Source organism: Saccopteryx bilineata, chromosome 2 (assembly GCF_036850765.1).
Source record: "Saccopteryx bilineata isolate mSacBil1 chromosome 2, mSacBil1_pri_phased_curated, whole genome shotgun sequence".
NCBI lineage: Eukaryota > Metazoa > Chordata > Mammalia > Chiroptera > Emballonuridae > Saccopteryx > Saccopteryx bilineata.
The window spans coordinates 342651242-342676220 of NC_089491.1; the positions used below are offsets into that span (position 1 = coordinate 342651242).

Sequence of the window (24979 nt, forward strand, 5' to 3'; positions counted from 1 at the left end):
CCGAGACAGGTATCCTGGGAACTGACGGGGGGCCTGCTACGCCCTGGGCCAGAGGTAGGAGAGAATGGGGACCCCCAGGTAGCAGTCCTCATTTCAGGGTCTCCTTCAGTGTCCCTCAGTAGTAGCTCAGACTCCACTTGCTCTGATGGCTTCATTCTTGCCCTCAGACCCCGGCTCTGTGGAGTCCCTCTCCGTTCCTAAAACCATCTCTACAGTCTGCGCTGTGGAGCAGTGACTCTCCAGAAGTGGCATCTTTCTAACTGATATTTATTTTCATGTTAAAAATCTCAATGTATTCTGTCTTCTGTAAGCAGGAAAAACATAAGTGATGGAAATTCCTCCAATATTAGCAGCCCATGCCTCTTTTAATCATTCCATCTGTGCCCTGCCCCTTGCTCCCTTCCCCTTGCCCCAAGCCCCCTGCCCATGGATGCTGCAGATCTGCCCGAGCTTCCTCTGCCTCCAGCCCCTCCTTTGCAGCATTCCTGCTCTTGGCTGTGCTTTCTGGATCCTTTCGGATAGCCTGCTCTCCAGGCTGATGCTGCACCAGGTCTGTTTCATTGTAGCGAATGGAATAGCTCCCGAGGCCTTGCAGAACTAGGTAAGAGACAGCTGACTGTCTTACCTCGCTCTGCTTCTCTGTGCTGGCTGCTGATTTCAGTGTCCCCCTGGATGCAAAACATAAAGGGGCCTGGAGTAATGTTTGCAGCGCTGGAGGAGGACGTGAGCAGCCTCTCAGGGAGCGGGATATCCCATTAGGGTGATTTGCTCCGCTCTGCTCCCTCAGTCTGGGTGCCTGGGGTCCCAGAGGGCAGCCACTCGCCACCTCTTTGCTCCTTTGTTTGTTTGTTTTTTGTTTGTTTTTTTTTGTATTTTTCTGAAGCTGGAAACGGGGAGAGACAGTCAGACAGACTCCCGCATGTGCCCGACTGGGATCCACCCAGCACGCCCACCAGGGGGCGACGCTCTGCCCACCAGGGGGCGATGCTCTGCCCCTCCGGGGCGTCGCTCTGCCGCGACCAGAGCCACTCTAGCGCCTGGGGCAGAGGCCAAGGAGCCATCCCTAGCGCCCGGGCCATCTTTGCTCCAGTGGAGCCTCGGCTGCGGGAGGGGAAGAGAGAGACAGAGAGGAAGGAGAGGGGGAGGGGCGGAGAAGCAAATGGGTGCCTCTCCTGTGTGCCCCGGCTGGGAATTGAACCCGGGACCTCTGCACACCAGGCTGACGCTGTACCACTGAGCCAACCAGCCAGGGCTCTTTGCTCCTATGTTTTGAGAGTTGCAGCAGCCGATTGATTCGGTCTTGGCAGAAATGCCAGGCCAGAGTGAGGATGCCACTCCAACGGCCAGGGAACCAGCGTGGACCAGAAGGGCCCCACCGTGACCTTACTGTCCACATCTCCTGCCGTGCTCAGGCCCTGCTCTGGTGCCTGGACCACCATGACAGCCCCTCCCTGTGCTCTCCCCCAGTGCTCTGCCACCAGCCCAAACAGCGCCACAGGGGCCCAACCACGTCTGGCCCAGGGTAGTCAGGGCAGCCTGTTTCCTGTGGAGTTAGCTGCTGACCCCTCAGCTGTGGGCTGGTCCCGGGCTACACCTTACCCTGTATTCTCCATCCTCCATTAGCCTGCCCTAATGTCCTCAGCTGTCTGTGATCTCTTGTCCCCTTGACCCCCGCACTGTGTGGTGCTCACCCTATCCTGTGATCCTTGCATTTTCCTGTGTTTCTGTCTCATTTATGCCACTCAGCATCTGTCTCCCATGGGGCCAGCCCCTGCATGTGCAGAGTGGAGGTGGGGCTCGCGGACGGTCGGATAGTGAGAAGCCCCTGGGAGAAAACCCGTGGGTGGGGACCCGGGGCCCCCATGGAGGGTCTTCCACCATTAGAACTTGGATAAGGTGGCTTTGATTTTATTAAGGGAGTGATGAGTGGATTTCTTCTCCAGAAGTAATTGTGTTTGTTCTCATTGGGTCCCATGAGACTATATTTTGTGGGAGGAAAAAAGCAACAACAACAAGATTCTAAAACACAGAAAAGAACAGAGGTACTGTAGACAAACTCTATAGTTCTGTTTCCACAGGACAGAATTTGAGGTCTCCCTCTCTGTCTCTGTTAATATACACAGTTCTAGTTCATCTATTGAAGCTATTGTATCATGTAACCACATTTTATTGTCCTCCTCTTAATCAGTAGATCTTTAGGTTCTGACTGGTGTTTGTGAGCAGTGCTTGAATATCCTTGAACATTTCTGCTCGCGCAAATACGCAGGAATTTGTGTAGGGGGTATAATTTTGGGACCGCAGAGTATATACATTTGCATAGGATACATACACATACTTAATTCTGTCAAGTGTTTGTAATAACTTATGCTCCCAACAACAGTGTCTGAGAGCGCCTTTTCCCTCACCTTTACCTTGGTGTTGTTGGACTGTTAGGTAATTTGACTCTGTTAGGTTTTGCTATTTTGATGGGGAGGTGGAATGTGGGGCCGAGATTCCAGAAAGTTAACAAATGAGAAATTCCACCTTGGCTTGGACCAGTGATTCATCAGGTTAGGGCTAGTATATTCATTCCACTCAGAGGTCCATGTGTCGTCCTAAGTCACTACTTTCCTGGGTGTGGGCTGTCACATGACACTCAGTGTCGTGCAGGTGTAGTGATGCTTCTGTTGACATGTCTGAGGGTCTTGGAGATGGGTGGGGGCGACGTGGTAGAGTGTGGTGGAGAAGCTCACTGGTGCGACCAGTGCTCGAGGGGTCTGGGAATGGAGGGGTCTCAGTCCTTGAAGCAGGAGCAGGGTGATCGGACATAGCCAGTTGGAGCTATAGGGAAATGCCCTGAGCTGGGAGTGGGGGAGAAGCGAGAGCCATGGCTGAGAAAGCACGTCAGGCAGGAGAAGACAGCATGCTGGGAAGTGGTCTCTTAGGGCCTCCAACTCTTTGACTAACCCATGCTGGGTGTGTGCTCGCTGTACGGCATGAAGGACATGCCTGGCATCTGATACATGTAATAACTCAGGTCTTCTGTGGCAGTAGACTGTGTCCACAGACATAACTATGGAGCGCTTACAATGTTCCGTGCTAAGTGCTTCCCCTATATTAATTCATTGTATCTTCACAGCAACCCTAGGGGGGCAGATGTATGCATCACGTCCCTTTAACGTGAAGGCACCGAACACAGAGGGCTACGTGAGCGTGGCCAGGATCCCATGCTCAGAGTCTCCAAGCCGGGACCTGACTCCAGGCGAGCTGGTTCCAGGGCCCGTGCTCCTGACCCTGGCACAGCGTCCAGACACAGCAGGGAGGGGAGAGAGTAACTCACCATTTACACACTCATGTCTGGTTTTGAATTTCCTTTCCAGTAGGGGGTCTGGGTAAGTTAACACACTTTAATTAACTTAAACAAGAAAACAGTCCATCGTGTGAGTAGTGGTATGGAGGAAAACATCATCGCATCGGGCTCTCTGCTTCCTTCCTGAGGTCTCCAGGTTTCATTCTGTTCTTAGCTAAGGCGCCTAATAGGTTGAAGAGCAAACTAATGAACCAATTATTTGGGTCTGGTTTCTTGTATACAACCCTGCCCCCCCACCTCCCCACCCCCACCCCATCTCTCTTTTGCTCTCTTTCCTTTTTCTCTCCTTCTTTCCTCCTCCCCATCTCTGTATCGACTTGTAAGAAGTCAGATCAGCATGATATAACTCTTTTTTTCAAATGAAAACTAGAAAATGCGGTTATCTGGATTTTTTATTTTTTCCCTCTGCTTGGAACCAAACATTCAGTCAGCTCTTTGGGAACATCTGAGCAGCTGCCTGTGTTCTCTCATTTTTACCTGGTCCAGCCTGCAGGAAACAAGTGCCCTCAGCCTTACGAGATGCACACTTGGGGCTGGAAGAAGACCCACAACTGGAAAAGCTATCCCTAGGGTTTGTCCAAGATGCAACCTCAAGCCCCGTGTCCAAGGGGCAGTGGCGGACAAAGGTAGAGCCGTCTTTGCCCTGGCATCTATCTGCAGTTCATGAATGGGCATCGTGCTTTCCTGAGAAGAGGCAGGAGTGCAGGATGTCTGACTCTGTTTATCTTCTTGCCACTCCCCACCCCCCCAGGACAATCGCTCTTGCTGCACTCTTTAATCGGAAGAACACCGATGTCTCCCTCTGTCCCAGGAGCTGGGGATTCTTTTTTGTGTGTGTGTATGTGTGACAGAGATAGAGAGAGTCAGAGAAAGGGACAAAAACAGACAGGCAGCAGGAAGGGAGAGAGATGAAAAGCATCAGTTCTTCCTTGTGGCACCTTAGTTGTTCATTGATTACTTTCTCATATGTGCCTTGGCTGGGGGTCTATAGCAGACTGAGTGACCCCTTGCTCGAGCCAGTGACCTTGGGCTCAAGCTGGTGAGCCTTGCTCAAACCAGATGAGCCTGCACTCAAGTTGGTGACCTCAGGGTCTCCAACCTGGGTCTTTTGCATCCCAGTCTGACACTTTATCCACTGTACCACCACCTGGTCAGGCGAGCTGGGTATTCTTATTTAAAGCGATGTTAAAAAAAAACACTAGCCTGACCAGGTGGTAGTACAGTGGACAGAGCGTAGGACTGGGACGCAGAAGACTCAGGTTTGAAACTGTGAGGTTGTTGGCTTGAACAAGGGGTCACTTAGCTCTGTTGGAGTCCCCCCACCCCCCTCAGGGCATATATGAGAAAGCCATCAGAGAACAACTAAGGAGCCCCAGTGAAGGACTGATGCTTCTCATCTCTCTCCCTTCCTGTCTGTCTGTCCCTCTCTCTGTCTCAGTCACACACACACACACACACACACACACACACACGCAGACTGGCCTTCTCCCTCCTTCCTGCCTGTCTCCATCAGCTGTCTCCCCATCTCACGATCTGTCTCCACTTCCTTCGGTCCCTGGAGAGAAAGCGTGAGCTCATTGTTTTTCAGTGAAAAGCCAGATTTGGTCTCCTTCTCGCCTCGTTTGTCTGTCAGGGCCTGGAGATGGATGAGCCCGCCACCCGCTGAAACTGTGCCTGCAGGAGCCCCGGACTCCTGTGTTGGGTGTCTGTGCCCTGGGGTGGGAGGGGCCGCCGTGAGGGCAGGGCCATTTGGGACGGCGAACTTTCTAGGAGGTCATTAGGGACGTGAAGGGAATCGGGGAACAGATTATTTACTGCCCCCCAAGTGGCAATTTGAAGCCATAGCTCACCAACTCATTCTTTCCCCGGCAGTCTGTTTCAGCCTGGAAAGTGCCCGAGCAGAGTCGGGGAGAAGGCAGCCTGTTTCAGCCTGGAAAGTGCCCAAGCAGATTCAGGGAGAAGGCAGCCAAAGCCTTGCCGGGAAGAGGGGCTGCCCCGGGGAGCGTGGGAGCACCTCATTCTTTATTTCCTTTTGTGAGGAAGTCATGAGGTCTTGACATTTGGAAATGTCTTGTTTAAAATAGGCGGAGAGACTCAGAAGGGGGAGAGACATTCGGAACCCAGGAACGAGGAAATGAGGATAGAAGGTTTGCAGCTCCCACGCAAGGTGTGGTGACATTTAGCACAGGTGATTGTTGGATGCTGAGTCAAGGACAAGAGCCCCTGATAAAGCGGTGGAAAGAACACGCTGTGTGAACAGAGTGAGGGGTCAGCAGGATGGAGACCGCGCTCTGTGGGGTCAATGGGGACCATGCACGTCGGTTGTAATGAGAGGTACATGGTGCTCACCCAGTGGTGAGGATGCACTGTGGTGTCTTAATTGGCGTGTTGAACACCGAATGATGTCAAGGGACAGGAAGAAGCGTGGGAAGTGGTTTCCCCAGTGGGACCATCCTGTTTGAGAGGGGAGACAGATGGTCAGAGGGAGCTGTGACCTCTAAAGTGCTGTGAGTGTGGAAGGCAGGTGGGCAGTATTCAGATTTTCGATAAAGGAGACTCTTGGGATTCCGCGGATGCAGGTGAGCAGCCGGTGATAGGGAGACCTGGAGAGCAGTCCCTGGGGCTTATTAAAGAACGGTGGGTGAGTGCGCAGCAGGGACGCTGTAGTGCGGAGAGGCGGAGCGAGCTCCCCTTGTGAGGCTGACCCCATTCTTTTTACGGAGATGGTTCTGGGTGGGTTGATGGGGTGAATGGTGTAGGCAGGGTCTCTTGTCATTTTCAGATGGATGAGACAGGGAAGTGGGACTGGGAGGTGGGTCAGGGAGGTAAAGTCACGGCAGGCTGAATGGTCCCACCTGAAGGGTGCTCTCCCAATGGTTTGCTTTCTGGTCCCAAGGAAGTGTGTGTGTGTGTGTGTGTGTGTGTGTGTGTGTGGGGAAGAGTTCCTCTTCAGTGCTGCCCCATGTGGGGTGTTCATCAGGACAGGAAAGAGGATGGGGATGTCGCAGCGACAGACTGCGTGCAACTGACTGAATTTGCAGAATGGCAGGATCCCTATCCAAACATTTCTTCAGGGGCTGGAACAGACAGGAGATCCCACAGGGGGTACCAAACCAAAATACAAAAAAGCAACAACCACAAAACAAGAAAAGACAGTTGACCCAGCACGTGGTGGCTTACCAGCCTCCCTGGAGGAAAACACGTGGGCATTGTTCCCTCTGTGTGACCAGCCCTGTGACATGGCTGCCCATGGTGCTCAGGGAGCCAGGCTGCTTCGACAGAGCTGTGGCTCCCAGAGCGGGGGAGCTTGTGCTCCTGTGGGGTCCCCACTGGCCTGATGGAGGAGGGAACGACTGTGGTCAGTGCTGCACTGGGAGGGCACGTAGACTGGACATTGTGGGGAGGAGCACTGTTGTGCTGAGATTTTCTGACTGTGACTACAGACCCTGGAAGCATTCAGGTTCCTGGATGGAGAGGAGAGACCTGGGGATGGTGGTGTGGGAAGGGTGTGAGGCCATCTTTAAATATTTATGGGCTGTTGTACAGGCATGGGGCATGTGTCCCAGAGACTAACCAATAAATCACGTGAGCACTTGTTGGATGTTTACCGTGGAGCAGGTTTTACATAGGTTTTCTGGTTTATTCCTCATCAGTCTTACCGGAGAGGGTGAGTAACTTGCCCAAGGGGCCCTGTTGGGAAGTGGCTTGTTCTCGGGTGGGAACAGAGATGTGGCAGGCACTCCGCTGGTCAGGTGCAGGGGCAGTCGACACTCTGACGCTCTCCCCCAGGGCCGGCAGGAGCTGTCCTCTGTCCCACTCATTAGGGGAACTATGGAAGCATGTGCCCTGTCTTCGTCTGATAAGAGCAGCAAAGTCTTGGTGCCAGACATCCCAGCAAATGGGAAAGTTTCGCTTTACTTGTTCCCCATAGAAAACCTTGGAGGGCCTCTGTCTTTCTGAAAAGTTTGATTTCCCCTTCCAATTTCTCTTCACAAGTGGAAGCATGTTGGGTGGGACTGCATCCGCCTGTGATATGTTGTATCTGGGCGTCTTGGGCAGGACGGACACCTCTCTAAACCTCAGTGCCCTCATCTGTGGAATGGGGATGTTAACAGGACCTACCTTTGAGGTTTAAACGAGATAATGCTGCATAATAAAGTTTCTTGAGTGATACCTAATGCTTAGAAAGCATTCATGGAGCATGAGCTATTGTTAAATTGAGTAATAATACTCAAAGTACTCTTTTGGCCATCAGGTATATATACAAAGATGGAAAACACAAACTCTCCCATCTCAAAGCTTTTACTACAGAGGCATGATTAATATACAAGTCACTGTGACAATAGTAGCCAGTAGAAAGGTGTTTGGGGATGGAGTGAGGGGTCAGAAACGCGTTGGTGGGGTATGTGGAGGGGGGCTGGCACTCAGGAGTAGCGTTCTTAACAATGAAAGTCTATATGTGTGAATCATGCCCCCCACCCCGAACACTGCTCATAACAAACATTTATGCAATGTAGAGCAGAAAGGAGGAATTAAATATTTAGGATTCCATCTATGCAGTACATGCAAAACGATGCTAAAAAGGTCATGCCAATACCACGAGCACCAAAAAAAACAAAGCATACACAGTGGAAAGCCTATGAAACTATTAAAAATAAAAACGTAGATAACGCTCTTTCTCGGTCTGAAGGAAAGGAAACATTATTTCTGGTGGGGCCTGTGGCAGTCCTCAACCTTGCAGACCCTTTGGCCTGGGGGGTGAGGAGCTAAAGAGGAGGCATGGGAGGGGTGGGGGGTGACTTGAAATAAGCTTATGTGAAGAGTTATATCTTTTTTTTTTTTTTTTGACAGAAACCGAGAGAGAGACAGATACCAGGGGTCTCAAACTCAACTCAGCATGTGGGCCGCAGAGCAAGATCACAGCCGTTCGGTGGGCCGCACTAGGTCTACAAAAGGCAACTGTTACTCAACACTTCTCACTGCAGTTGAAAACAAAAAAAAATCAGTACAAAATTGTTCGGCGGGCCACATGCCGCGAGTTTGAGACCCCTGGGATAGACAGACAGGAAGGGAAAGAGATGAGAAGCATCAGTTCTTCATTGTGATACCTTAGTTGTTCATTGATTGATTTCTCATATGTGCCTTGATGGGGGTGAGCTACAGCAGAGTGAGTGACCCCTTGCTCAAGCCAGTGACCTTGGGTTGGGCTTCAAGCCAGTGACCTTTGGCCACAAGCCAGCAACCATGGTCAAGACATAACCATAATCAAGCCGTAACCATGGGGTCATATCTATGATCCCACGTTCAAGCCAGAGACCCTGCGCTCAAGCCAGATGAACCTGTGCTGAAGCCGGCGACCTCAGGATTTCGAATCTGGGTTCTCAGCAACCTAGTCCAACACTTTACCCACTGTGCCACTACCTGGTCAGGCTGAAGAGTTATATCTTAAATAACAAGAGCTCCCATCAACATGGTTAGTTGGTGGAGTTGTCCAAGGTGTGTCCTCCTGATTCCTGTTCCCTTCCTGCCCCACCTGGGGACATAGGTTTGGGGTGGGGATGAGAACCCCAAGCCCCATTTTCCTTCCTTGAACCGCTTGGGACATTCCTGGTTTCCTTCCTTCCCATTTCATTGGAGACACAGTTTTGCTTCTAATGTCAAACCTTTAACCCCCTCAACTCCTGTGTGTTCCTCCATTCCCCTACCCCCCATTGTAGTGGGCTAAAGAAGTCAACAATGTCGGTAAATCTGCTACACAGCTTTCATGATTCACTACGAGAGTCTCCCTATTTCCTCTGTCTGCTGAGATATAATTTCAACATTTTTCTTTTGAGAAAATGCTCTTTAGAGAGGAGACAAAGTCCAAGATTGAAGCTTTAACTGGTTTCATCTCTTAAAAGAATGTTGGTTTTCATTTTTTCCTATGTTCTTCTGCTTTCTACTTAATCTTTCCACTTATTAAGCACAGAGCGTAGGCCTCGGGCTAGAAAGATGACTAAGAACTGTCAGCCCAGTGGGCGAGACAGACGTCAAAGTGAGACCATGCAGGCCAGCGCTGCAGCCGGCTGAGGCCAGAGCCGGTCAGTGGGACAGACTCCAGTGTTCTGGGCTCTTGCTGTTGGCACTGTGGGAAGAGGAGCAGCAGACAAGACATGAGTGACGTCCCTTCCTCCCTTTCTTCCTTCATCAGTAGACGTCTCGAGCTCCTTCACGTACGAGGCCCTGTGGCGGCACAGTGGTCTTTGTTCCTGGGGAATCCTCACCCAGGCAGCCGATGGTTATAGCTATGGAGTCAGAAACCTCCGCGGTCACTCCGGGAGACGCTGGCTTCCCTCCCCGCTGCTGGGTGGGGCGGGGCGGGCCTTCATCTGTCCAGATTCTCTCCTTCTTTGTCAAACAGGGTCATTTCTCTAATGTTTACCTTGTTGTGAGGATGATGGGATAAAATGAGTGTCTGGCATCTGGAAGGCATTGAATAGGGGAAGGAGACATACAACCACGTGGACTCTCAGACGTGGCCTGGTGGTCCGCCCCTGGTCTCTAGGGTGCTCGGGTACCAACAGAAGGAAGGAACACGGAGGATGTGGGGAAGCTGAGATGGAAAGAGAGGAGCCTCCCCAGCTCTAAGTGCCTGTGTCACCCTTCAAAGTGACCTCAGGACAAAGTTGGACCATTTCCATCTCCTCATTACCACCCACGCTGTTTCGAACACGTAAACCATGTACGCTACTCTCCTGTCGGTGATCCTTCTCAGTTTGCCCTCCCCCCAAAGTAGAGCCTCAGACAAGGACTTGGGGTTTCCAGGAAGCAGGGGCGGGAGGGAGGAGAAACCAATGACACGTGCAGTGTGAGCCTCAGGTTGGGTCTCTGAGGTAAACCTCTGAGTAACTGTGCAGAGTGCACCCCACAGTTATCCTCCAGAGGACGGGGTGCTCGCTCTGTGGCTCTCACCCCATCAGTGAGGGCTGCCCTTATGAGTGTGACTCCCCTGTACTCCGGCAGGCCACCCCATGCCGCTGTGGCCAAACTCGAGGAGAGCCACTGCTCTGGTTCTGTCCACAGAGATCCTTCATTTATTTCAAGGCATTGTGCACACGCCACCCTGGGCGTGCTCTGCTGGTCATTTCCAAGAAGAGACTGGCAAATCCTCAGAGCCAACCACTCTGCTTACCTTGTAGATTATTTGACCAAGCAACACACCCTGATGTTCATTTGTCGTTCATCCAAATATATACCAAGGGCTCGCTGTGTGCGGATGGTTTGCCTGGCCCTGGGCGGGGGAAATGTAAACAAGAGACTTGGTTTCCGATTTTGATGAACTCACGGTCTAGCAGTAGGAACTGCTCTTTGAATAAAAAAGGATGTTGGGTCAGAGGAGTCTGGGAATGTCTATGTGCCATATCTGTCCCTTCTGGGGAGTCACAATATCCATTGGAACTCTTAAAGCCCTACGATAAGTAAACCGTTTAAATATTGTCTAACCCCACTTTTCCGGAATAAGTTTGACCATCACATAACCAGCCTGAATCACTCTACTTTCTCCCCATTTTTGAGATATAATTGACATAACATTGTATTAGTTTTTAAGGGGTGCATTATGCTGATTTGATATATGTACATATTGCAAAATGATCACCACAGTAAATCTAGTTAACACTCGACACCTCCCATAGTTACACTTTTCTTCCTATGATGAGAACTTTTAAGATTTACTCTCTTAGTAGCTTCCAAATATACAGTGCAGTATTGTTTACTATAGTCACCATGCTGCATATTACGTCTCCAGAAAGTATTTATCTTATAACTTGGAGTTTGTAACTTTTGTACATTTTCTCTACCCCCACCGCCCCTACCTCTGGGAGACCACCAATCTGTTCTTTGTATCTGTGAGTTTGGTTTTTTAAGATTCCACGTGTAAGTGAGATTATATGGTACTTGTCTTTCTCCGTCTGACTTAGTTCACTTAGCACAATGCCCTGAGAGTCCATTCATGTTGTCCCAAGTGGCAAGGGTTTCATTTCTTTACGTTTAAATACTATTTTATTGTGTGAATGGCTTTCTGTCTCTCCCTCCTCCCTCCTCCCTCCTCCCACTTCCCTCCTCCCTCCTCCCTCTCTCTCTCTCACACAGTCTTTTTTTTTTTGACAGAGACAGAGAGAGGGATAGATAGGGACAGATAGACAGGAAGAAGAGAGATGAGAAGCATCAATTCTTTGTTGTGGCATCTTAGTTTTTCACTGATTGCTTTTTCATATGTGCCTTGATGGGGGTTAGGGGGCTATAGTAGAGTGAGTGACCCCTTGCTCAAGCCAGCGACCTTGGGCTTCAAGCCAGTGACCTCTGGGCTCAAGCCAGCAACCACAGGGTCATGTCTATGATCCCACACTCAAGCCAGTGACCCCATGCTCAAGCCAGATGAGCCTGTGCTCAAGCCAGTGACCTCAGGGTTTCGAACCTGGGTCTTCTGTGTCCCAGTCTGACGCTATATCCACTGTGCCACTGCCTGGTCAGGCTCTCACATTTTCTCAATCCATTTATTTGTCGGTGGACACTTGGATTGTTTTCATGTCTTGGCAACTGTGAATAATGCTGCAATGAACATGGAGATGCAGATATCTCTTTGAGATAGTGATTTCACTTCCTTCGGCTAAATACCCAGATGTGGAATTACTGGCCCTATGTTATTTCTAGTTTTACTATATATTTTTTGAGGAAACTCTGTAACTGTTTTCCATAGTGACTGCACCAGTCACTTTACTTTTTTAAAAATTTATTTAAAAATATTTATTTTATTGATTTTAGAGAGAGGAAGGGAGAGAGAGAGAGAGAGAGTAACATTGGTCTGTTCCTGTATGTGCTCTGACTAGGGATTGAACTGGCAACCTCTGTGCTTCGGGACAGTGCTCTAACCAACCGAGCTATCCGTCCAGGGCTACTCACTTTTAAAGTGAGGGGTTGGGGGTGTGTGTTCCATTTTTGACTCTTCCTCAGTTGCTTAAGTTGTGGGTTTGCCTTTGGAGTATACCCTCAGCCTCCCTCACGAGCTACCATGGCTCCTTCCTGCCTCCTCAGCCTCTCCTTTCTCTAGGGGCCTCTGCGGCTCGAGGTCCCTCTGGTCTGGAGGAAGGGGGTCGTGGAATCGCATTCATACCTAGACATCAGTGACTCATGCTACCTCTTCAGACTTATTTAAAAAGAGCTTTAAAAATGGGTGCCTGGCCTGGCCTGTGCTGGTGCAGCGGATAAACCTTCAGCCTGGAATGCCAAGGTTGCTGGTTCAAAACCCTGGGCTTCCATGGTCAAGGCACATACAACAAGCAAGCAATGATCAATTTAACATGAAGCAACTATGAGTTGATACTTCCCATTCCGCGCTCCCCTCTCTCTCCTGTCTCTGTAAAATCAATAAATAAAGTATTTAAAAAAAAATGAGTGCCTGAAAGAACAATATCTGACCCAAAGGAATGACTTTCTAATGGGAGAATTTAAAGTACTGCGGCCCTGCTTAGGGAAGATAGTTCTCCATGGAGTGGGGGTGGGTCTCAGCGCTGCCGCTAAAATCACTACGTGAGGAGGTCCCCGCTATTGCTCTGTAACTCCAGGGCATAGACTAGACTCCTCCGACCAGTGCGTGGGACCCCCATCTCGCTAACAGTAGACACGCGGGAGAGGAAGACCGTGTCCTGGTATCATTGTAAGGTGTGGTCAGAGCCACACTTCAGTGTTTGTGTGCCTTCCCCACCCCACCCCCTCTTGGCCTCTGTGTCGTCATGTCCCAGGGTCCATCTGTGCCCTTGTTCATCTGGCCTCGGGGGAGTGAGCTGGATGGCTCTGTCTGTCCCCAGGACCCAGCCCCAGAGCCTCGCCCGCCTCTCTGCTCCTGGAGGCTGGGCTGCCCTCTGGCTTCTAGTCGGGTTCAGCTATTGGGGGGCACCGGTGGGAGATGAAGGTGAGGGGAGCGAGAGGTTGGGTGTTTACACCCCGAACCCTTGCCCCAGGATGGCTGTGACCCTCTGCTAAAGGCTGGATCACCTTTCCTACATGGCCATCCTCTCCCTGTTCAGGTGACAGCTCTCCTCTTTGGGCCTCCGGGTTATGCCAGCACCAGGTCCCTGCACTGTCCCTTTTTGAAGCTCCCCGCAGTTACCCATTTGGGTATTCTGTCTGTCTGGAAACCTGACATGCAGGAGGGTCACCAGCTCAGACAGCTGAGGCTGGCTGAAGGTATGAAGTGGTCCCTTACCCCCCAAACCCCTCTCCCCTCACTGGATGAGGCTTCCTGAGGGGAAGAACAATCTCTGGGCTGGAATGCAGGAGTCTGGAAGGCTGGTGTGCTCTCCTTCCCAGGTGAGCCTGCGGGCTTCCACACCGTTCGTTCGTTCGTAGCGGGGAAACCTGTTTGTACTGGGGAGCCCACATTCTGGGCACATGAATTCAGTGCCCAGATGGTGCTTGTGTTTATGGAAGCCCGGCACACTGACAGGACCCACAGACACATGGGTAAACATTTTGCCTTTCTTCCTAGGCAATATTTGAGTTTTTTCAATTTAATTGCTGTCAAAGCAGGATGCTTGCATCCCTGAGGCAAAGCAAACAGCGAGGCCTCCAACGGGGCTCCGGCTGGGGCAGAGGCTCCGGCAGGCTCCCTGGCCGGCCACCTGAGGTGCCGGTCTGTGCTCCTTGCTCTGGTGGGGTGCCCTGGGGTGATTGAGCCTAAGGGAGAGGCGACTGCAGCCTGCCTGGAGCCTGTGGCCATTGGTCTGGTTAGTTTTAATGACGAGAGAACCTGAGCTTCCTTGACAAATCGGGCACTTTTCTCAGGTGTTAGCAGTGGGCGTCTACCTGGCTGTGACCGGTGGGATTTTGTTTGGGTCTCCGAAGCTAAGTCCGGGAGTGTTTTTGTGCGATCTTGAAGTCATTGCGTGTAGGGTGGCTGCTAGTTTGTGTGACACGTCTGTGCAAATTAGGTGAAGGCAGCCCTTCTGGTAGGGGCACGCCCCGAACCTCAGCAGGTGCACAGAGTGGCCAGTGGGGCAGCAGCTGGGGCTGAAACCTCCTGTCCCCAGGAGGTATCCTTGTGCAGGGCACCCCTGCTCAATGCTACGTGGCCAGATAGTGCATGGCCAAGGCAGTTGCTGATGGCGTTCTTGTTATGATCCTCTGCCCATTATATATTTTCTATTTCTTTTCTTATTCTTTTTGTAAAATCTTGCCCTATCGGCCCCTTGGGTTACATCTACAAGGTGCAGTGAGACGCTTCCCTGTGCATTTGCCACTTCTTCTGCCCGACTGTGATTGACAAGTCTCTCCTTCCCTTGCCCACACAGGGAGGAGGTATTTGCTGTGGCCTCACAGAGTTCTGCAGCAGTCACCTCCTTTTACTCACTACATTCAAACTGGCCTCAGTTATTTCCATCCCTGGCGTCCAATGGAAGTAGTTGGATCCCTTGCCCGCTGTGGTCTTTGGGAAGGGTGCCTTCTATTAGTCATTTCTTCCTTCAGAGCACATGTTATCATGCTTATCCTGTGCCGGGAACTCGGGAGATAAAGATGAATGGATAAGACAAGTCCCGGCCCTTGAGAAACTCATAATCTAGTGGGGGAGTGAGGTGTGTAAACAGATAAATCACAGCCCATTGGTGTGCCTGCTGCAGCAGGACCAGAGAATGGGGCGGGGGGGGCGGGTGATGCCTACTGCGGGATGCTGTGGATAGAAGCAAGGCTTTGCCTTGCAGCTGCCGTTTGGGCTTCCTCTCAGGACAAGAGGATATGTGTCACATGAAGAGAGGCAGGGAGGAGAGGAGGTGCAGAGTCCTGAACAGGTAGGGCGTAGCCAGGGCAACGGGGGAAGGGCCACGTGGCTGGAGCCCAGGGTGTGTGATGACTGGGCTGAAGGGGAGCTGGCGTGGGGGCTGGGACTCCGACGAGGAGCGTGGGGTACCCTGGGTATAAAGAAAACCGTGTGCTCCTATCTGGAATACACCCCAGGCCACTGTGGAGAGGGTGGCCGGGTGCAGGGAGACTCTGGACAGACAGTTCTGGGTTCCAACCTTGGAGCTGCTACTTCCTTGGGTGAGTTACATAACCTTATTTCTGAAACAGGGGTGGGGATCATAATGACGCCTCCTGAATTGGGTGGTGTGAAGCATTAGGTAAGACTGTGTTTATAACAGAGTTTCTGCTTGGGGAATAAGTACAGGATGTGAATGGGGTACAAGTGGGCGGATGTAGGTTTCTCTATCCGATAGGGAGGCTGGGCAGGGCCCGACAGGGGCGTCTGTTTATCCGAGTGCCTCACATACTTCTTCTCTGTGAGCACCGTGATGTGAGTAAAGGTGGAAACCGCTGTCAACAGAGTGCATGGCAAGGACCTAGTAAGTCCTCAGTGAGCATGGCTGATCGTTGAGATGGGTCCTTGTATTTGTGTGACTGCGGCAGAGAGGCGAGGCTGGGTCCAGGGACATTTCTGAGGTGGAACTGACTGAATTTAGTGGCCAGCTGGGTGTCATGGAGGAGGGACACTCTAAAGAGGGGGCGGCTGTGGGCTGACTGTGGGGCGTAGGGTGGGAGGTCCTGCGAGTAATAAACGTTGGAGCATGTGGGTTTCAAGGAAAGAGTGTATATAACACTTTCCCCAAACTTTGCTGCTTTGGACAGCGTCTCTCCCGCGGGAGGAGCGTCTGCCAATACCTGGCGGTTGGGCAGTTGTCCAGTTATGATCGACAATAAGGCATTGGTTTCATGAGAGCCACCGTCTAAATTATTTGCACTCAGCCTGCCGGTGGCCAGGTTCCCCGCTGACAGTGAACCGGGGGTCAAACAATTCAATCAGCTGCCACCACTTAGAAATTGAAAATCAGTGGGGTGCAAAATGGATTACCCTCCAAATCCATTCAGGTGCAAAACCAAATTTTAAAACCCCTAACCTTTAAAAGCCACTCCTTTCCTGATTCTTCCCTATGTCCTGACATGGAGTTTTAATATCTCTCAGATGAGCAAGCGTCAATAGGGATGCCTGCAGGGGCTGCCCGTGTCAAGGGAAGAACTCCTAATCGCGCCTTCCTGTTGGCATTTGCAAACACGGTGGATTTATGAATTAATACATTGGCAATTCTATTAGCTCCTCCAATGTGAAGTGTGCAGCACACTCACCTGGAGGGCTTATTAAAATGAAGATTGCAGTCCTGACCCCTTGTTTCTGATTCAGTAGGTCTGCAGTCAGGCCTGGAAAATTACATTTCTAGCACACCCCCGGAGGCTGCTGGCGTCCTGGTCCCAGAGCCACACTGAGAACCTCTGCTGGAAGATCCAGGAATATTTAGATACTTTGGCTAACAAAGCATGCCTCGATCCATAAGAACTTACCAGTAAAGGTCCTAGCGGGCCAGGCGTTGAGCATGTTCAGAGGCTGTAATTTTGTCCAAGAAATCGGAGAGAAGACTGATTTGAGGAGATACAGGTTGATCTGGATGCTTTGTGTTCAGAGGTGAGGTTGGGGGATGGGACAGAGAAAAGGGAAGAGGCCCCCAATGGCTTGGCATTCCACAAGGCAGTGCATGTCATGAGCGCAGATGACCTTATTAAGGTTGAAGCCTGCTCTCTGTTGGTCCGGGATGGGGTGGGGTGGTGGTGCAAACTGTTAATGTCCTTTGATGCCTTGACCTGTAAGTTGATTTTCTTCAGATGAAACAAATGTGGGTCCCACCTTCTCAGCATGCTATCAGCCTCAACTGTGGCTCTCCCCACCTCTGAGTGATGCCGGTGTGTGCTTTTCTATCTCCATCAGTGGTGTTTGACTCTAGATCTACTCTCCTGCTCTTTTGGAGTCAAAGTCACTGCTGTGTATCAACTGTAGGTGTCTCCAGGCTCAGTATGAAACCAGACCTTTTCCCCAGGACAGAAAATTGGATCCTGGAAACTAGCCCCCAAATGGTTGCTGCCTCATTAACGTTTGGTTTTCTGTCTGTCTTTGCCAGGAGAAATCGAGCGATGCACGTATATCAAATACCACTACTCCTCAGCCACCATCCCCAGGAACCTCACTTTCAACATCACCAAGACCATCCGTCAGGATGAGTGGCATGCCCTGCGTAAGTACACCTGAGTTCCTCTCTTTGACCGTGACCTTTGGACGGCTGGCGGGGGTGTAGGGTGTTGAAGGCCCATCGATAGCTTGGTCTGGACAGTTGGATGCACCTCCTTCTGAGACCAGTGGGCGTCTCAGAACATGGTGGCAATTCCTTCAAGTGTCAACATCTGTGGGTCAGCATTGCCTCATTTGGTTTTGATTGCATTATAGGTTATAGATTGGAGGAGTTGGCTTCTAAAACTAGACCAAAAACAAAACCAAAAAAACAACTAGCCATGAGTCAAGGAACAGTGATCTTCCTTCACTACCCTGGCAGGCATCTAAGCCTTCACCTCCCTGACCAAGCCGACCCCTAGGATTTAATTCTAGCATGTCTCCAGGTTGCGTGGAGCATTATTGTGGCAACCTGTTCATCCCCGGCTACACCGCATTGGGAATTGGCATTTGAGTGAGGTCACCAAGGGGTAGGACCTGGTCTTCGACTTACAAGTTTCTGTTTCCCCTGGCATGATGGGCATTGGGACCCTGGTTCTCATGCAGTCACCCAGCCAAGATCACAATATCTGCTTATGTTGTTGGGGAGATTTCTTGATCAGCGATCCTCAGAGACATAAATTATGACGGAAGGGGAACTTAATGAGCACGCAGAGTTAGCCAGCTATTTTTACCCTCTGCTCCACGGGGGCGGGTGCCTGCTGTGCGCGTCAGGAAGGCTCACCCTCATGGCTGGCATGGTTCTTCAGGCGAGCACATCCTTACGCCTAGTGAGCGCCTTGCTTCCTTTGTTACATTGGTCATTTCTCTGCTACTCCAGTTTTTTTTTCATATGTCTCAAGGTTAAGATTCACTTTACATTGATATGTGAAGGAGGGCCTTTTATTGTTTCTTAACAAGGATGGTAAACTTTGAAGAAGGCCATGAGTATTTTTTTTTTCACCTTATTGTTGCCTGGTTATCTTTGGCATGCCTGGCGTCTAGCAGTGGGTATTTCATTTTTTGGTTGGATGGTTGGGCTTTCATCAGACATCCCTAGTTTGGGTTGGGGGGGGGGGGAGAGACAAGTAGACTGAAACAGAACAGACTGATTATTCATGGGCCTCCAGAAGAAGATTGTGGCCAGGTGTCCGGATGGTCGTTAGTCCATGACACTGGCCCAAAATCATAAGGCAGGCATCCGTGGATGGAAAGGCATTACCCAAACAGTTGCCCCTACAAGCTTTGTCATTTATCAGAGGCAGTAACCAGCACATGGGGACAGAGGGCCCTGTTCAGAGACCATCCTTGTGTGTTAGCCAATCAGCGAAGCACACCATGTGCTTATTTAGTTCTAATGTGAGAGTTGCCCTCGAGTGTCTAATGATGGGGCTCTTCATTTTCTTTTTGGAGGTAGATGTGCCAAGATCTGACTTCATAACTACCTGGCCGTGCCTGCTTCCATTTCACATTGCACGGGACTAGTGCAGTCAGTCACAGACGCCTGAAGGGATGTTCAGGGCACACAATGAGCCTTGCTGTGTAGCCACTTATACATAGCATTTAAGTTACGGGGGTCCTAATGGAATCAAAGAAGGAAGTTATTGACATAGGAGCTTCGACTCAAATTCACTCAATTCAACCAAAGGTGCTGAGTTTCTTTATGTATCCAGCACACAGCAGCTACTGAGGCCCCTGGGAGGTCTTCCGGGAGCTCACATCTGGAGGTAGAAGGGGGTGAGGGGAAGAGAGCCACATTCACTCAGCAAACAATTACAAGGCAACACAACAATTACGATAGAGTAAAATTGCCTCAAGCCATGAAGATCGTTTGTGAATGTTTTTTCTGTAAGGTGACTTCTTTTAGTGTCGGTTGCACAGGCTCCCTTCGAGGGAGACCTGGTAGAGCTGTGTGGGCTGGCTACGCCGTGGACATCTGGAATTCAATGAGGTCACTCCTGGCGGCGTCACTGAAAATGCGTTCCACTGAGGAGACTAAATGCTAAGGTGTGTGGGATGTTCTCGGCCCGGTCTCCCTGGTGTCCTCATCCCTGCACTGCGGTGCTGCTGGATTGTGCAAAAATCCCGTGTGCAGTTTACGCTGTGAATTGGGGTGCTCACACATCTATTTTTAACCGGTCAAAGCTGCCTCAGCCACTGACATTTGCAAAGGTTTGAGGTACCCCGTGCGGGTGCGGGGGGGTGGGGGTGGGGGGCTGCTGTTCACTGTGAGGCTCACCTGCCTCCTTTACTGAAGGGCCTAATGGGCTCAGAAGCGGCCACAGAACATTTGCTGGCCCTGACATTCATGACAGCTATTTTTAGCCACAGGGCAGGTGAGCACCTGTCTCATCTGAGGTTGGTGCTGCGTGTTATTGGCAATGCTGGCATAATGGGGAAGCACAGGAAACGTCCATTTTAATTTTCAAAGGTCAGATGTTGACGGCATTAGGTGGGAAGTGGGCCGGAAACCCCTTTGGAAATAAAGTAGAAACTACCAAGATTACCACACTCCTAACATCAAGCTTTGGACATTAAAAAAAAAAAAATCAGACTCACTTTTTTACTGGAGAGTCTTTAATTTTTTTTATGTTGTCAGTGGGATCAAATACATTGCCTTGATATGAGATTGGTTATTGTTTTATTATAATTTGACCAGAACAGCGTACATTCTATAATTTTTCTCAGTAGATCATTTCTGCCAAAGGAAAGATGTTGGATTTCTTTTTCTTTTTCTTTTTCCTGAAACAAACTTCTGGTAAATATTTTGGACTTTGGTTAACTTAGGTCAGGGGTCCCCAAACTACGGCCTGCAGGCTGCATGCAGCCCCCTGAGGCCATTTATCCGGCCCTCGCCACACTTCTGGAAGGGGCACCTCTTTCATTGGTGGTCAGTGAGAGGAGCATAGTTCCCACTGAAATACTGGTCAGTTTGTTGATTTAAATTTACTTGTTCTTTATTTTAAATATTGTATTTGTTCCTGTTTTGTTTTTTTACTTTAAAATAAGACATGTGCAGTGTGCATAGGGATTTGTTCATAGTTTTTTGTATAGTCCGGCCCTCCCCCACTGTCTGAGGGACAGTGAACTGGACCCCTGTGTAAAAAGTTTGGGGACCCCTGACTTAGGTTATACATTTTTCACCAGGAATTTGCATGTGATCATCAACTGTGGATGTGGGAAAACATTTCCGATGGGAAAAGCAGTTTAGTTCAAAACTTATGCTGAGGTTTGGAGCAGCCAGCCCCACACATGAGAAGTTTAACTACCTGGTCTGAGCTCATTCACCCTCTGGTCAGGTGACCAGCAAGTGGAAGGCTTTCAAATCCAAGTGTAAAGAGATAATAACCACCTTGGGAAGGCCAGAAAAATCAAACCCCTGTGTGTGTGTGTGTGTGTGTATGTGTGTGTGTGTGTGTGTGTGTGTTGGTCTCCATGTATGAGGTCTGAATACCTCATTTGCAGGTGACATACTGTGTGTCCCTAGTTTGTCGTTCCCACCCTGGCCGGAGCTCCCTGGCAAAAGGCAGAAGTCCTGGAGTTGGGACTGGAGCCTTCAGTTCACCCAGGCCTGGCTGCCTGCCCAGGGCAGCCCACCCGCCACCCTGCCTGCCTGCTGCCTCCCCTCAGGCCCCAGTGACTGGGCAGCGCTCGCCCAACCTCTGTGGGCTCTGCGTGCACTGCGCTCCTGACCCAGATCCTCTGGCCACTTCCAGAGCTAGAGCAGGACAGACAAGTGCCACCGGGCCGAGGACAGGGTGGTGACGGCAGGGGATGAACTTGGCCAGTGGCACTCTCTGATGAGTTTTCTGGCTTAATGTTCTGAATACGACAGAATCAGATGAGCAGGGGTCAGGGTAGTAGTAGGCTGGCATGGCCGCGGCATCTTAAATGGTGCTATCTCCTTCCGCAGGCTCTTCGGTGTGAGCGTACAGTGCTTGTTTGCAGAATTCTGTGTCCTGCACCACCGCCAAGAGCCGCTGAGGTCATCCGAGTGGCTCGGCCTTTGCTCTCACTGCCACTGGACCCTTTGACATGTCCTTTTAGCACAGCCAGGGGCTGGGACACTGCCCAGTAGCAGAGCAAGGAGAGATGACTGGGAGGGGAGCCCCCCCACACATGATGGGTACCCATGATGGGGACCAAGCATACAGGAGTCGGAGAAGGCATGGTCCGGGCAGCTGGGCCTGGGGCTGCACTAGTAGACTCTGGGGGGGCTTGCAGGGGTCTCCCCCTGGAAGATGTGAGACAGGCAGCCCTTTCTCACTGCCAGATCTCCCAATCTGCTTGGCAGGGACTCTGGGCAGCTGCCATGGAGGTTCCCTCTGGGTCGGAGCCCTGAGATGCAGTGCCTGTGAGCTCAGGTTTTCTCATGCTGCTCGGCATTTTTAAGATGGAGTTTCCCAGCCCTGGCCGGTTGGTTCAGTGGTACAGCGTTCGATCCCCAGTACGTGTAAGTCCTGGGTTCGATCCCCAGTCAGGGTTCGATCCCCAGTCAGGGCACACAGGAGAAATGACAATCTGCTTCTCCATCTTTCACTCTCTCCCCACTTCCTCTCCTGCAGCCATGGCTAGAATGATTTGAGCAAAGTTGGCCCTGGGCACTGAGGACAGCTCCATGGCCTCTGCCTCAGGTGTGCTAAAATAGCTCAGTTGCCGAGAAATGGAGCCCTGGCCCAGATGGGCAGAGCATCGCCTGGTAAGGGGCTTGCTGGATGGATCCCGGTCAGGGAGCATGTGGGAGTCTGTCTCTGCTCTCCGCCTATCACTGAATTAAAAAAAAAAAAGATGTAGTTCTTCCCACCCCAGTCAATTGCCCCCAGCTGTGGGAATTGGGGAGCCTGATCTTCACTTCCCTGCAATCACACCTTTGTTATCTTTCAAGAGTCTGAGAGCCAGGAATGCTGGAGGATTTTTGTTTGTTTGTTTATTTATTTGTTTGTTTTAAAGCCTCCTTCTGTCAGGACTTGATATTTCAGCTAATTAGATTGGGTGGTCACATGGCACATTCCCAGCTGGCCAGGGAGGGAGGGAGAAAGAGAGATGACCGTCTCCCCGCCTCCCTGCTCCCACGCTGTGCTCCTGAGGGCACTCACCCCACCCCCGTAGACACAGACACTCACTCACAAGGGGCCCTGGACAGTGGGATCAGGGGAAAGGAGACAGGTAGTTAAGCAGGTAGGGAGAAGACAGGAGAGGGGGCCTTGGGGAGGAGCAAGGACATTTCGTGGACATGAGGCCAAGAGGGAGAAGAAATAAAATCCAGACTGTCTTCTTGTCTGGTGCAGACCCGTGAATGACACATTTGGCTCTGTCCCCACACAGTGGGGACCTGTAGATTAATTAGTTTAGTCTTGGGGACCAGCCCCTGCCCAGGCTGTGTGGTAAGAACTCAGCCTGTCCTGCTGCTCTGGTGTGGCTGTTGGCATTGAACTCTTACTTTGCTTGGTCCCGCCCTACCTGGTCCCTTCTCACCTGGCCGCTCCCAGGGCCTCTTTCACACCCTCCCCTCTTTCAGAATTAGCAGTCCTGCCCCTGATGTGGTGTGTCTATGTCCAGCCTCCTGGTGTGTCTATGACTCCCTCCAGCCACACCCCCGGTACCACCCGCCTCTGGGGCTCCAGGCTGCTCCTTGCCTCTCTCCACTGGCCTCGGCCTTCTGGTCTTGGACCTAAGTTAGCTCTTTGTCCAATAGCACCTGCCTTTTGCTTTCTTGATGGACTGGCCTGGCAGCTCCTGGGCCAGCCTGCTCATCTACCCACTGGACTTGCCTCGCAGCCCGAGTTGTTGCTTGGATCCCGGGTCCTCAGCTATCCCTGGTTACGACAGGATGAATGCGGGACCATAAGGCTTGGGATAAAAAGAGCAGACAGGCCCTGGCCGGTTGGCTCAGCGGTAGAGCGTTGGCTTGGCGTGCGGGGGACCCAGGTTCGATTCCCGGCCAGGGCACATAGGAGAAGCGCCCATTTGCTTCTCCACCCCCCCTCTCCTTCCTCTCTGTCTCTCTCTTCCCCTCCCGCAGCCAAGGCTCCATTGGAGCAGGGATGGCCCGGGCGCTGGGGATGGCTCCTTGGCCTCTGCCCCGGGCGCTAGAGTGGCTCTGGTCGTGGCGGGGCGACGCCCCGGAGGGGCAGAGCATCGCCCCCTGGTGGGCAGAGCGTTGCCCCTGGTGGGTGTGCCAGGTGGATCCCGGTCGGGCGCATGCGGGAGTCTGTCTGACTGTCTCTCCTCGTTTCCAGCTTCAAAAAAAAAAAAACAAAAACAAAAAAACAAAACAAAACAAAACAAAAAAGAGCAGACATGATTATAACAGCTACCACCTCTTTGTTCATATCAGCCACCATGCCCCTCGGAGGGTGCTGTGGGGGCTCCTAGGATGAGCTCCCTCCCTGCTGGCTCCTTCGCAGACCAGGCCACCAAGCCAGGACGAAGGGGCTGCCTACAGGTCCCATCTTGGTCTCGGAGGGATATGAGACCAAGGACTCAGAATCCGGGTCTGAACTCCAGCAGGCTCCCTCCAGCTATTTTTTTTTCTTTCTGTTTTTGGCTGATGTTATGTAAAACAGCTTAATGAGGTAAACATCCCAGACGTTAGAAGCTTAAGTCTCCTGCCGTGTCAGCCATTTTACTTCCCCTGCGGCTGGCAGCATGGAACCCAGCCCTTGCGAGGCTCTTACTGTGTGCAATCTGGTATGAGCTGCCTCTCTCGTGCAAGACTGGTGTCCGCAGGGATCATTGCAAGCATGAAACCGTCCCTGGAACTGAGAAAGCTCGGTAGCACCGAAACTCAACCAACAGGGCATCGCCGCATGTCACTTGGTAGTCTAAAGTCTCAGCGCTTTGCAAAGCGGTCCTGACCCAGCCCTTGCAGGGGATGTCATAAACCTTTAGGAGACACACAGCCTGCAGCCTGCAGGCCGCCCTGTGCCCACTCTCCCAGGCTCCGGGGGTGTTTGTGTGGCAAGCCAGGCGGAGAACACAAACTCCTCGATGTGGTGTTGCACCTAGACCTGCTTTTGCAGCAGGAACTGCTGCTGGACACTCCTCATCTCCATCAAAACCTACCTGTGCTCTGTCCTATCTCCTCAGAGGTCTGCAAGACATCGTCTTGACTAATTTGATGAGCTTGCTTGAGCTAAGGTGTTAATGTCTTCTTGGATCACTTTCCCTGATAGCATTTTAATCTCTTAGGGGACCCAACCCAAAGGAATGACAGTGAGGTGATTAAAGGTTGTGTGGAGATACTTTAAAATTTAACACACATGCAGCTGTTCATCCCACCTACTTGGGTCAGTGACAGAAATGAAGGGGTCTTAGGAGGAGGGAACGGATGAGGACTGGAGTAGGGGTGGGGTGGGGAAAGGTACATCCTTTTCTTAAAAAAAAATTTTTTTTTTCCCTATTGATGGGGGGGAGGGAGGGGGAGAGAGAGAGAAAGAAGCATCAACTTGTTGTTCTACTTAGTTCCATTTAGTTGTGTATAACATTGGTTGCTTCTTGTATGTGCCCTGACTGGGGATTGAACTTGCAACCTCAGCTTGCCGGGAGGATACTTTATCCACTGAAAA

At 51.2% G+C, this 24979-nt stretch overlaps 1 protein-coding gene across 1 annotated transcript in view; it reads left to right on the top strand.

Moving 5' to 3' along the window:
• TMEM178B (transmembrane protein 178B) overlaps window positions 1-24979 on the top strand; it is a 320171-nt gene that overhangs the window by 84726 nt on the left and 210466 nt on the right. Inside the window, exon 2 of the mRNA XM_066262467.1 lies at window positions 17326-17439. Coding sequence (XP_066118564.1) covers window positions 17326-17439 — 114 coding nt within the window. The remainder of the gene's footprint in view (window positions 1-17325; window positions 17440-24979) is intronic.